The following is a 14,168-nucleotide window of genomic DNA, read 5'->3' as shown; positions in this document are numbered from 1 at the left end:
TTTTTTTTTTTCTTGTCAGCGGCATCCCTCTTAATAACCGCCCACCCCTGTGTCTCGCATGGACTGCTTAACCATAATTAATTGAGAAAAGGTATAATGTTCCTCTGTTTGTGACCCATGGAGCGTAATCTTAATTTGCACCGCTGTATGTGACCCCATCTCAAACGTGGAGGATTTTGTCTCTCAAGTAACACAATCTCATGAAAATAAGTCAGCCATTTCCTGGTGCTGAGCTCAGGAGGTGGCAGCCATCTTTAGACTAAACGTTTTTTTGGCAGTTGTAATCTTAAATCTGAGACCAGTCATCCTTAAATTCCTGACGTGTTGTGGTCCTCAGACTCTGCTGGACCTCGGAGCGTCTCCGGACTACAAGGACAGCAGAGGTCTGACTCCCCTCTATCACTCTGCCATGGTGGGCGGCGCCCCCTACTGCTGTGAGCTGCTGCTGCAGGACCACGCCACCATCGGTAGGGAGGCTCACAGGGTCAATCCAGAGTCTCATCGAGCTGTTGTTAATAATAAGCAGACACCTGTGTGTGCGTGTGTGTGTGTGTGGATGATGATGTCACCGCTAACCTTTAAACATTACTGTATGACTACTTTTATTTTATTTATTTTGTTTTTCTGTGAGGGAAAAAAAAAGCACTTCACCGCTGAGAGAATTTTTGTTGTCATGGTTGCAGGGATGACTGATGAGAACGGGTGGCAGGAAATCCACCAGGTGACGCACACACACACACACACACACACACACACACACCCCTGAACACACACACACAATCAGTTCAACTACTTGCCCTATACAATTATGATTTTGTGTGTGTGTGTGTGTTCAGGCATGTCGCTATGGTAACGTGCAGCACTTGGAGCACCTGCTGTTCTACGGCGCTGACATGAGTTCCCAGAATGCATCGGGAAACACCGCACTGCACCTCTGTGCTCTCTACAACCAGGTAACACACAAAAAGGACTCAAGAGTGTTATTTTCACACTGTATGTGATGTATTTCAATTTACATGTTTATTTTGAAGTTGATAAACTATTCGCTGCTGGTTTTGCAGGACAGCTGTGCCAGAGTGCTGCTGTTCAGAGGAGCAAATAAAGACGTGAAAAACTACAACAACCAGACTGCCTTTCAGGTAACAAACCAACAAAACTACACCATCCAGACTGCCTTTCAGGTAACATACCAACAAAACTACACCATCCAGACTGCCTTTCAGGTAAAATAGAAACAAAACTACACCACCCAGACTGCCTTTCAGGTAAAATAGAAACAAAACTACACCACCCAGACTGCCTTTCAGGTAAAATAGAAACAAAACTACACCATCCAGACTGCCTTTCAGGTAAAATAGAAACAAAACTACACCATCCAGACTGCCTTTCAGGTAAAATAGAAACAAAACTACACCATCCAGACTGCCTTTCAGGTAAAATAGAATGTCTGATCCAGCTGTTGTTTTGATAATGCATGAAAGTAAGTAAGTAAGTAAGTAAGTAAGTAAGTAAGTAAGTAAGTAAGTGTGTGTGTGTGTGTGTGTGTAGGTGGCGATAATTGCTGGGAACTTCGATCTTGCAGAAATAATTAAGATCCACAAAACCTCTGATGTTGGTGAGTTGGCTGAGAGTGGAAACACGTTTAAATGGTGCGTATATGACAGTATGACACACATGATGGCAGCTGGTGAAGTTAACTGTGTGTGTGTTTGTGTGTGTATACATGTATATATGTGCCCAAGTAGTTCCCTTCAGAGAAACTCCATCCTACACAAAGCGCCGCAGAGCCGGCGTGACCAGGATGCCGGCTGGAAATGGTCTGTCTTCTCCACGCTCTCTGATTCGCTCAGCTAGTGACAATGCTCTGGAAAGCCCCGCCTCCTCTCCTGGCCCCTCCCTCCAAAGCCTGGAAACGCATCATGACACGCACACGCACTCGCTACGACGACACACACGCCGGCTCAGGTACACACACACACACACACTCAGACACATAATGTATTGTTTATTATGTGTTTATATACATTGTATATAAACACATAATATATACTACTGTGTTTTAATTAGTCCACTTCATTACTTGTGTAGCTGGATTCAGTTCTGGTGAGTTTGCATCAGTGCTGGTAAGGTTGCATCAGTACTGGTGTAGCTGGATTCAGTGCTGGTGTTGTTGTTATCAGAACAGGTGTAGTCAGCATCAGTACTGGTGTGCTGCTACTACACCAAACGTGACTATTGATATTAACTGTAGTCAGCAGCATCACATCTGGAGTAGTACCACACAAGTACTGACGCAGACTTTCCCAATACTGCTTTAGAGGACATCGGTTCTGGTTGCATTAGTACGGTTATAGTTGGCATCAGTACTGGTGAGGTTGCATCAGGACTGGTGTAGTCGGAATCAGAACAGGTGTAGTCAGCATCAGTAGTGGTGCAGTTGGATTCAGTACTGGTGTGCTGCTACTACACCAAACGTGACTATTGATATTAATTGTAGTCAGCAGCATCACTTTTGGAGTAGTACCACACAAGTACTGCTGTCGACCACACCAGTACTGACGCAGACTACACCAGTTCCGGTTGTAGGCAAACAGACAGAATTTTAAAGCTGAACCTGTCTCTCTCTCACCTGTTTGCCTGCAGTCCGAGTGGTGGAGGTCATGCAGAGACCAGCCCCCCCTCGTCCCCTCCCCCAACCCCCCAGATGAGGAAGAGGAGGCTGTACAGTGCTGTACCAGGACGCACCTTCATCGCCACCCGGTCCCACGTCCCCCAGGGGCCTGGAGAGATCCAGCTGCACCGAGGAGAGAGGGTGAAAGGTCAGACAGATGTCCATCTGTAGTGCAGCCGGTGGTACATCGGCGGTTCTACTGACTCTGTGTTGTGGATCTGCAGTTCTGTCTATAGGTGAAGGAGGATTCTGGGAAGGAAGTGTGAAAGGAAGAACTGGTTGGTTTCCTGCTGACTGTGTTGAAGAAGTCCAGATGAGACAGTATGACCCAAGACTGGGTAAATAACTGCATCCTTTAGAAATAAACGCCTATATTGTATAAGTAGTACTTGCATATATAGATATTCAACACTGGGTTTAATATTTAGTACGTGACATATCTGTGTAAGATGGTTGTAAACCATAAATGTAAATACTTTATTGAAAGACTACAATTCTATATGATACATATCCGTGTGCGTTTCAGAGACGAGGGAGGACCGCACCAAGAGACTGTTCAGACATTATACTGTAGGATCCTATGACAACTACACCTCCTACAGGTAATACACCATCATTACACCTCCTACAGGTAATGCACTGATACTGCACACTCCCAGTTAGTTACTTGGTTTAAATAACACAGTACAAACATATAAAATAACTTCACATATTGAAATAAAAACATTACGTTACATCCAGATGCATACAAAAATATCAGAGGATGATTTAAACGCTTGCTTTTTTTTTTTTACACCACATGGGGCATCATATTTAGTAAAATGAATAATTAAAAAATGTTTTTCTTGTTGATGTTGCCAATAAGCCATTTATTAAACACAATTATCACCACATTTAATAAATATTGTATTTAACTGCATCGTGTACAGAGATACAGTATACATACTAAAAAGTTTGTTGTTTTAACATATAAATGAAGTCATCAGGTATAACAACTGAAAAGATTAGTAACTATGAATAATAATGATTAACTTTTTATTAAGCACATTTAAAAAACATACTGTATAAGCAAAGTACTTTACAAAGAAATAAAAAGAATTCAAGTCAGCCAATATCACAAATTTGCCTCGACGGGATTTACAATCTGTACAGCCAACCACATCTCTATTCTTAGACCCAAAAATCCTCCAAAACTCTTTTATTGCTAAAAAAATAAAAGTAGAAACCTCAGGAAGAGCAACAGAGGAGGGATCGTCTTAGATGTAGAGAAGGGGTTTTCAAAGTGTGAGGCAGGCCTCCCCAGGGGGGCTCCAAACAGTTTCAGGGGAGGCTCAGTGAATGGAGGTGAAATAATATTGCATTAGTTATCAAAAGGAGATCACATTGAAGAGCCTACATGTGTGAGAGTTCAGAGATGCAGAAGTTTTGGGGAACTTTCCCCCCCCATCAGAATCAGAAACTAATAAATGCTTTAGGACATTCCTTTTGTAGAAGTTATGTCAAACAGCAATATTAGGCTATCTTGGCTCAAATGTTGAGTGTCTATGGGATCAAATAATATAATCATGATCCCATAGGCATCCAGGAATTGAGCGAAACTTACCAGGTAAACTAAAGATGTGGTGGTGGGGGGGCGCCGTTTCACAAGCTTTGTCTGAGGGGAGGCCCGCAGTCTCAGACTTTGAAAACCCCTGATGTAGAGGATAGACTGTAGACATTTAGGAAGAATGTGTACACTTGACAAGAAAACCGAATAAATTAAACTCAGATTAACATAAAAACAGATTCAATTGAACAGCAGAAGAGCTGAAACGCTGCAGGGAAACAAAACAAGGAATCTGCCTATACCCACTCACACACACACACACACACACACACACACACACACACACACACATATATATATAACATATATACGTACACTTTATCAGAAATACTTTATTGATCCCTGAGTGGAAGGTGAGTTGCTTACGTTGAGTCACAAGATATTAAGGAACAGAAACAATAATAGAAAATATAGATTACAAATCTAAATATAAAGGAGTGTAGATATGTACAGTATTAACAAAAGTGTCATATTAAATGGCAGTAGAGAATTAAATACTAATATTAACAATGAGTACAGGTAGAGTTGATTTGGAAGTGGATACAATCCTTAAAAACTACAATATTGGGACAGAGTAACCAGGGTATTGAAGTACTTTATAGTAATGCCATCCTAAAGAGGAGTATTTCTTTTGACAGTGATGTTGATAATTTAACCTCTTCACGAAGCAATAATGCAGTCTGGATTTAAGGCGTAGTAGTCAGTGGTGGATTGTGACATAGTACATACTTTAGCTTTAGTTACTGTACAGGTTAGAGTATCTCCAGGTGTTGGTGATAACAAGCCTCTTAAAGGACATTTAAAATACTAGGAAAAAACGGAACTTGTTGTGGTAAATGTATGTTTTCTGTGTGTCAGTGACTATGTGATCGAGGAGAAGACGGCCGTGCTGCAGAAGAGAGAGAGCGAGGGATTCGGCTTCGTCCTCAGAGGAGCTAAAGGTAGAAAGGATGGATGGATGGAGGAGTGGTGGGTGTTTTGGAGGTGTTGGGAATGAAAAAAGAAAGATATTTAAAACAGAAGTCTTCAGGGGAAGAGCAGTGAGCTTTAAAAACTCCTCGCTGTGTTGTTTCATAAGAACTACAGAATCCACTGAGCCTCATCCTTTAAAAGCCTTTACACCAGGCCCGTGTAGAAACTAGCTACAGGCTTTCTGTCCCTGAAGGGGAATTTTAGTAGGAGTTAACCAGGGAATCAAGATTTATGAACTGCTTCTGCTAGTATTTAGCTGCTCGTTGTTTCCCAACATAGACCACGGGACTCCCCCACATAATCTGACATGTCAGTTTCAAACGATGCCAACGTAAATAACAAAAAGATATCCTCGGTATGCGGAACTTGCTTCGTAGTGAAGGCCCCGCGTTCCTAGTCTTGCCGTTAACATGATTCTAACAGCGTCCAGGTTTCTAATCGCATGTGTGCAGCTGCAGTGTTTTCCACATGTAGAGTTTTTTTTATTTATTTGGTGACCCATTTTAGCATTTTGCAGAGAAACATGGAGAAATACGTTATCTGGTACAACAGTGAACACAGCTGTGCAGATGTCATTTGATAGGCTAAGCAACGTTTAAAAAAGAAAATAAATATCACTGAATATTGCTCTTCTAGCCTAAATACATGCGCAGAAAAACAGTAGCCTAGTTCACAAGCCGGGATTAAGCCTGCTTTCTTTTTTATCTTAGCCAGTGGTGTTGAGAAAATTTAGAACCTATATGTATAGTAAAAACCACGCTCCTTGCTGCTGTTATGGATATGATATTATTTAAAAAGTCGGGAGAGACTACTTTGTGTGTGTGTGGGAGGGGGGCTCGTCCTCATGTTAAAGGTTTTGGCACGTTATAAATTAATTTCCCCGTCATTGGTTGTGACGGGGTTTATATGTAAAGGCGTTTTCAGACGGCTGAAACTGTCGCGGCTCGCTCTCAGAGCTGAAGTGTCTGACTTTTTCCTACAGTTTATCAATAGATAACAGACTGATCAGCTGTTTGATCCGACTTTCCTGAATAATGTAACTGTTCCTTTAACAATCAGGCCACCAGGTCTTAAACAGGCAACGACCTTTGCTGCTGTCTCTTATTCATTAAAATAATCGATTAACTTCAACTGAACCAATTTGAAAGTTAGTCGGAAAGAACAGCATCCTGGGCCGAGTTCAGCTCCAACGAAACGGTGTCTTGAACACCCTGTTGTGTTCGCAAGCGCACTGTACTTCGCTTCCTTTTTCAATACGGCAGTGTTATACACGTCGCTGCCGATTGGATGACACCTCTGACACACCCGCCAAACGAGAGAAAACTTGCCTCGTCGTTCAACCCAAAAACTGTAGCGAACCGGTGGAAAACGCTTTGAGTTTGAACTCGCTCCTGGTTTCGGGGATATACGGGTTTATCCCGGTTTCTGAAAACAGGATATGATGTTTACGTGCATGACACAAAAGGATAAGTGAATGTTTCTGCTCAGTTATCTCTTTACACCTCACAACTGTTTGTGGTAGTTTCACCTGTGTAGGTGTGCAGGGCCTTTAAAGTTTAATCCTTAATTTCTTCACCAATTATGAATTTGAACAGCAAATAAAAACATGTTCAGTTCAAATATATTTTCCTCCTCCCTGTCATGAATGAAGCTGAGACCCCCATCGAGGAGTTTGCCCCCACGCCGGCGTTCCCCGCGCTGCAGTACCTGGAGTCCGTCGACCAGGGGGGCGTGGCCTGGAGGGCGGGGCTACGGACTGGAGACTTCCTAATAGAGGTAACAGCTGTCTCCTAACGTGTGGCTACAGAAAGCTCTGCAACATACCTTCATCTACCTGTCTGTCCGTCCAGGTGAACGGCGCTGACGTGGTGAAGGTGGGTCACCGGCAGGTCGTCTCTCTGATCCGACAGGGAGGAAGTCGACTGCTGATGAAGGTCGTATCCGTGTCCAGGAAATCCGAATCCAACCTGGTCAGGAAGAAGGGTACAGGCTCAGCCGGTTTTATTTATTAGGAACAATTCTTGTTACATTTATTTTATTTTGATTCCTGTAATTAAATCAGAAAGTGTAGTTTTACATTCAAGTTGTGTATCACAGGTCAGTTTGAAGTTTCACCCATTAGGGACAGGATTTAGTCAATTTCACATTTCTATATTAATTCTGGAAAAACATGATATAATAATGTTTATATAAAAATAATATAAATACCTGCTACAGCGCACGCCCCCATGTACAAAGGCGGGTTTGAGTTGTTTGGGTTTTTTTTTTGGGGAGGAAGCCTCTCATTTGCAGCAATCACTTTCACACCTTTCAAGCTGCCCAGTAGAACCGCAGCCTGGTCTGCTGGCCACTAAGCAGCTCCACTTGAGCTCAAGGGCTCCTCAGTGGTGGTTTTGGTTTTACTTTCCACACCCAGATTTCATCCTGCCAGGATTGAACCGGCGACCTCCCGGTCACAAGCTCGCTTCTCTAACCTTTGGGCCTCCACTGCCCCTAAAGCTTTTGTCGCATGTCATCCTCTCTTTCTCTCAACAACATGTCCTGTCTATCTGTCCAGTCCTGAATAAAGGCTGAAAAAGCCCCCAAAAATATTTTAAAATGATAATAATAATAATAATATAAATACAATATAATAATTAGAGCGAAACAATTAGCTGATTTGTTGATTGACAGAAAAATCCACTATTGTGAGATTCTAATCATTTCAGTGTTTTTTTCAAGCACAAATTGTGGAAAACATTTTCTTTGCTTCTTTTCTCTGTTTTATGAGTTTTGGACTCAAAACGAGACATTTGAAGACGTCACCTTGGACTTTTCACTATTATCTGACATTTAACATACTTGATTAATAGATTATCAATTAACCTGCTGATTTGTTTCTAATTAAATTAAATTTTTAACATGTCCCACGTGTAGTTTTCTAAAACAGTTAGACCGCAGTAAGTAACATTACTGTCTGGTCTTCTTTTTTGTTGTTGTCCTGCATCGTTTTGTTGCATTACTCTACATTATGTGGGTCACGTAAGTTACAGCGACTGACACGGTGGAAAAGTTGTGTACCTGAGTATCGACAATAAATCCAAGTTGAACGTTACGAAGCAAACATCAATTGCTACTAGTAGTACCTATTCGTTAGTCACCAGTAACTATTCCAAAATATACTAGAAATATTTGAATTTTTACTAGTAATTTCTTTGGTTACTAGTCATTTATTAATTAAATGGCTTGTTGATAGTAACATTTTAATTCTTACTAGTAACTAATGGAATAAGCACTAGTAGCTAAATAATAGTGACTAGTAAAATGGAAATGGTTGGTAGTAACTAATGAATAGTTACTAGTAACTAGGGCTGGGCATGTTAACGCGTTATTGAAGCAGCGGAGGGAGGCTTCGGCAGACTACGCTGGATGGGAGAAGTAGATAGCTACACAATAAGGGTGTGGAAAATAATAGATCTTTAGATGCATAGTGATGCGTGACGAATTGATTCATAAATGTCAATAATCGATTATCTAGAGGTTAATTGATAACATAATGTTGATGGAACGAAAAAGGCGGGACTTGGAAATGCAGCTCCGGACCGTCTGTGTGGTGCACAGACAGGCAGCCGCTACTAGACTTTCACATGATCAATAAAAGCAATGGGCAACTAACGTTAATGATTTCCACCGGCACACTGTGCAGCGCGGTAGCGTCCTCTGCTCATTCTTCAAAAGAAAACTACGAGACAGGCGGCAGTAGCTGACGGTGAAAACGAGCGGAGGTCGCTCTGCGCTCCTCAGGTGAACAGACAGGGAGACGAGCGCTCTGTGAGTAAACGGCAGGCGCTCTATGGAGAGTAACCATGGCAATGGCTTGTGAGCCACACAGCTGCAGGCTATAAAATTACAGGCTACATAACTTTACCTGACAGGCCTTCATCTAGTTTTGCGGGGAGGCTCTGCCGTGTGAATTCCCTCCTGCTGACGTCATATTTAGCAGTAATAACAGCAATAGATTCTGGAAACTCACAAAACAGCTGCGCGTCGTGTACAAAAGTTTAGGACAATTCAACTTGTCCTGGTGGTGAGCAGGCGTGTACGTGAGGCGAGCACAACCGCGACAGTTTCACGGTATCACGCCCGCTTGTCGCTACACCTTGTGTTCGACCACTTCACCTCACTCTAACAGGGACACTTGCTACTGAACACAGACTGTTTCTGCTGATACCTGTTCAGAAAAAAAAACAATGAAAAAGATTTATATATGCTGACCTGTTGCTCAGAAGGAGCCTGTTATGATGTTCTGATCGTGGCTCTTGTTTTAACAAGCTAGATAAAGGGTAATGCCCTGGCAGTGGTTTAATATTTGATTACATTAATGTTTAAGTTGAGATTTACGAGAAATACTTTATTGCTACTGTGTAAAAGGTAATACTGCTGGTAAAAAGCACCTTGTTTGTTTAAAGTGTTTGCAAACCACATGTTATTACACCTTTGTGTATATAGCAGTACATTTAAATAAAAAATGCGCAATAAACTACTTTAAAATTCATTCTTCAATTTTGCGCATAACAATTCGATTAAAAATTTTAATTGTTGCCCAGCACTACTAGTAACTAATAAATAAATACTATTATCTAATGAATATTTACCAGTAACTAATAAATATGTACTATTATCTGATGAATATTTACCAGTAAGTACTAATGAATATTTACTAGTAATTAATAAATAAGTACTATTATCCAATGCATATTTACCAGTAACTAATAAATATGTACTAATGAATATTTACCAGTAACTAATAATTATGTACTATTATCCAATGAATATTTACCAGTAACTAATAAAGTGTTTGTTTCTCTGTTCACGCTCCACCTGTGATCTCCTGGTTCTTGTCTTGTAGCTCCACCTCCTCCAAAACGAGCCCCCAGCACCTCGTTGACGCTCCGATCCAAGTCCATGACCGCTGACCTGGAGGAGATCGGTAAAACACACACACACACACACACACACACACAGTGCAGAGTTAAGTCAAGCTGTAGGAGTGTGTGTTGTTAACCTTTGTTCTGTCTGCAGCCAGGAGGAGACGCATCGGTGAGTCACATGGATCCGACATTGTTGTTGTGTTTTCATGTGTTGACAAGTCTCATGGCATGATGTTGCAATGGTGTCATGGTGTTGCAGTGATGTAACAGGCAGGGCCGTAGCAGACGAACACGTTCTTAATATTTCTGTTAATTTGGGGGTTTAAATGTTTTAAGAGTTTAAATTCTATAATAACAATAACAATATAATTTTCCTCAATGACAATATAACAAATGTTTAATAAATGTTGGGTTTTCTTTAGGCTGATTCTGAGATTCGTTGGACTAACCATCCTAAACTTGGACTGGTTTGATTTGGTTGTTAGGCAAAAAACAAATTACAATAAAAGGGTTTTGTTTGTGTAGAGAAGGCTTTGAATTGAGTGATTTTTGGTTGGAGTCGTGTCAAAAATGTCTTCTGTGGGTGGGGAATATAAAATTTACATTCATTCTGACACGGACAAAAAAACATTTGAAATATTAACGATCTTTGTACCAGATTTAGCACCTAGTCAGCTTCAATCAGCAGTCAAAGAACTCCTCAGTATTGCTACGGCTCTGCTAACTGATGTCGTGCTAAGTTTTCGTTTTAGTGACGTCATGATTTTTCCATGTTTTTTTTTGTTTTTTTGTTTTTTTTACACTTGGTATCATGTTGCAATGTAATTTTGCGGCATTTCATTATTTAATTTGTTTGTTTATGTTGTTTTTACATGTCTCCTCCCCCCAGAGAAACTGGATGAGATGTTGGCCGGGGGTCAACAGGAAGTCGTTCTAAGGGGCCGCCCGTCAGACGACTTCAGAGCGGCGACGGTCAAACAGAGGCCGACCAGCCGACGCATCACACAGGCCGAGATTAATGTAAGACAAGTATTTAAAGGTCATTAACACGGTCCATCCTGCATCATAAGTCAATGACTCTCAGAGACGCAACTGTTGTAGATCTCAAGAGGCGTCACATCGGTACGCTATATCTCAGTGGTTTCTTTTCATTATTAATCTTCAGTGTATATTAGAAAAATAATTCACAATGAGTGAAGTTCAGGCTCTTAGTAGGTTTTGGACTAAATGTGTGTTTTTGTGTGTTTGTGTGCAGTCGTTGTTTGAGCGTCAGGGACTCGTGCCCCCCACACCTCCAGAGAAGAGCACCATGGCTTTGCCCCGAGGAATGTCCAGAACCAAGAGTTTTGGTGAGACATGACTCTATACATAAATGTTACGGTAGACAGTGGTAGAAGAAGTGTGTAGATACTGTGTTTAAGTAAAAGTAGAAATACCTGGAATGTGTCCGGAGGCCAGGAGAAAGAACGGAGGAAAGGGGGTTCACAAAATAATAAAATTAATTAATTAAAATGGAACATTATTAATACAACTGATACAAATAACAAACAAGTGCACTTTTTCACTATTTCCATTGACGCTTAAGCCGGTTTAAGCCACTCTGTTTCAACAGGACTCTGGGTTATGTTTTCATATGTTGAATTGAACACAGTTTTTTCTGGAGCTGATGAAAGTGAGCCATCTCGCTTTCTTCTCATCGCTGTTGAGAGCTGCACATGCCCAGTACCGATCACGCAGGATGTAGCGACAGTGATATGCTAAAAACATAGTCTAGTGAGCTGTAGGCTTGAAGCCAGATTGAACCGTAAGACGGCTGTGGCGCATATCGCCACTTGTTTTTCCTCAGTCAGGAAACCGTAGTCTGGTAATTGTATCCACGTCGAAGCACAGCTTTCAAAGCCATTAAGAATATCTTTCAAACTTTAACGCTCGTTCCTCTGTTGGTCTCTAAACAGCTCAGGCCTATCCGGTGTAATAAAGGCCTACTGTTGTTAAACGATTAGCAAATTAGTACAAAAGATGGTGACAAAAATACGATTCACCAACTCCAGTGGCCCGTTCTCATCTCAGGGCGTCCAATACAAACACTTTCATAAAAAACGTTTCGTCCCTCATCCAAAGGACTTCTTCAGTTCTGACTGACTGGCAGGGAAACTCAGCTATTTAACCTCAGTGGGGTCGTTATCCTGGGTCATCGATACCGCATCGATACCGTCTTCCAGTATCTTCAACCAAGTCCAGTTGCCTTGATTTTAACCTTCGTTGGATAACTATGACCTGGATGACTGAGAATCTTCATAGACACTTTCATAAAAAGTGACATAACGTTATCTTCAGGTACCTTTTAGCATCTGTGTGAGACGCTTCCGGATGAGTCTGAGACGCTCTGGGGCGTCTCGTACAGACCGGAAGTGTTGACAGCCCTCCAAAGCCCCTTAACCTTACCACAACCATCGGAAACAGTACCTAAACCTAAGTCACTGACTTTATGCAGGTCAGCCAGCTAACCGATTTGTGTTGCTGGGACATAGCAAACGGTGGCGTTTCCACACTGTCTGAAAGCGTCAGTTTTGACGCACTTAGATGAGAATGCGTTGTAAATGCTGTAAATGTAGTGCTCTGATGCTAGCAAGGCTATTTTGCTAACCTGAGTCTGGTTTATTTAAAATCGCCTGTATTGTTATTGATTGGTAAAAAAGAAATCCACTTTTGCTAGGGTGGGGGGGGGGCATGAAGCTTTTTTTTGGCTTGTGGAGGGGGGCGTGTCACAGAAATTTTGAGAACCACTGACCTACTCATTGCAGCGTTTACTCAAAGTAGCGCAGCCACATGCATTACTGAGCTGAGCCACAGTGAAAACAATGGTTTACACATATAATTACTTTCGAATCTAAATCCGCACTGTGCCAGAGAACTCTAATACAACTGTGTAGAAATACTCTGTTATAAGTAAAAGGCCTTTAAAATCTTACTAGACTAAAACTACAAAAAGTATTAGCGTTAAATATACTTCAAATACCAAAAATAAAACTACTCACTATACAGAGTGGCCCATTTCAGAACAATATGTATTATCTTATAGTTTTTGATGCATCAGGGGGTTATGCCGCAGTGGATAAGACACATCCTTTTAGTGTGAGAGACCTGGGTTCAAGTCCACTGTGAGACACTAATGTGTCCCTGAGCAAGACACCTAATAGTTGCTCCAGAGGCGTGTGACCTCTGATATATATTGCAATTCTAAGTCACTAAATGTTTTATTAGTTATGTTAATCTGATTTTGCAAAAATTTATAATAAGTGATATTAAATTTTATTTATTTACATAGCAGCCGGGTTAATTTACAGATAATTCTTGTGTCATTTCTTTGATGCCTGTCTTTGAATTAAACCATAAAATTTAGTTTTACTGCCGGTTTGAATTTAAATTTAGTTTCAAACTGAACTGAACACAAACTGTATTGTGAATTTCACATGTATTATTTATATAAAGTTAATTTTATTTATTTACCCTATATGACTATTTATATAGTTTGAAGTATTTTCCTGGGTACCTTTATTTTAACATTTTCATGGTTACCACGGCAGGCACACCTGAGGACGACAGGATCTCGGCTCTGATCAATGAAAGTCGGTTTCCACGGAGCTCCTCCCTGACAGACAGCTTCATCCCGCCTCCTCCTCAGACCGCTCCACCCCCTCCTCCCTCCTCCCCGCTCTTCCTCCTCGACTCTGGACCTCCTCCCTCATTCCTCCCCCCTCCTCCCCCGGCCAGAGGGGAGGGGCTAACCCGCTCCAGCTTCAAGCCGGGGGCGGAACCGAGGCTCCAGGAGCTCTCCGATTCGCCAACAAGGAGCCACGCCCACGCCGAGCGGCAGAGGAAGGCGAGGTCGATGATCATCCTGCAGGACACGCCGCCACAGCTGCAGCCTGACGCACATGCTGCCGCCTTGCACACGCTGCACACTGCCACACACACCGCTACACACACGCTTCACACTGCCACACAC

The 14,168-nt window shown here is 41.8% G+C and overlaps 1 protein-coding gene and 1 long non-coding RNA gene across 2 annotated transcripts in view; one reads left to right on the top strand and one right to left on the bottom strand.

Moving 5' to 3' along the window:
* LOC123963686 overlaps window positions 1-14,168 on the bottom strand; it is a 45,353-nt gene that overhangs the window by 1,133 nt on the left and 30,052 nt on the right. Inside the window, exons 3-5 of the long non-coding RNA XR_006823243.1 lie at window positions 10,110-10,205; window positions 7,074-7,216; window positions 2,746-2,920 (exon numbers count right to left, since the gene is read on the bottom strand). This is a non-coding gene — a long non-coding RNA (uncharacterized LOC123963686). The remainder of the gene's footprint in view (window positions 1-2,745; window positions 2,921-7,073; window positions 7,217-10,109; window positions 10,206-14,168) is intronic.
* shank3b (SH3 and multiple ankyrin repeat domains 3b) overlaps window positions 1-14,168 on the top strand; it is a 62,409-nt gene that overhangs the window by 33,355 nt on the left and 14,886 nt on the right. The window contains exons 10-23 of the mRNA XM_046040695.1: window positions 837-953; window positions 1,062-1,139; window positions 1,549-1,615; window positions 1,743-1,965; window positions 2,644-2,819; window positions 2,896-3,009; window positions 3,198-3,273; window positions 5,136-5,218; window positions 6,901-7,025; window positions 7,100-7,232; window positions 10,138-10,218; window positions 10,311-10,328; window positions 11,049-11,179; window positions 11,415-11,508. Coding sequence (XP_045896651.1) covers window positions 837-953; window positions 1,062-1,139; window positions 1,549-1,615; window positions 1,743-1,965; window positions 2,644-2,819; window positions 2,896-3,009; window positions 3,198-3,273; window positions 5,136-5,218; window positions 6,901-7,025; window positions 7,100-7,232; window positions 10,138-10,218; window positions 10,311-10,328; window positions 11,049-11,179; window positions 11,415-11,508 — 1,516 coding nt within the window. The remainder of the gene's footprint in view (window positions 1-836; window positions 954-1,061; window positions 1,140-1,548; window positions 1,616-1,742; window positions 1,966-2,643; window positions 2,820-2,895; window positions 3,010-3,197; window positions 3,274-5,135; window positions 5,219-6,900; window positions 7,026-7,099; window positions 7,233-10,137; window positions 10,219-10,310; window positions 10,329-11,048; window positions 11,180-11,414; window positions 11,509-14,168) is intronic.

Source organism: Micropterus dolomieu, linkage group LG23 (genome assembly GCF_021292245.1).
Source record: "Micropterus dolomieu isolate WLL.071019.BEF.003 ecotype Adirondacks linkage group LG23, ASM2129224v1, whole genome shotgun sequence".
Lineage (NCBI taxonomy): Eukaryota > Metazoa > Chordata > Actinopteri > Centrarchiformes > Centrarchidae > Micropterus > Micropterus dolomieu.
This window is presented reverse-complemented; position numbering and strand designations above follow the sequence as displayed.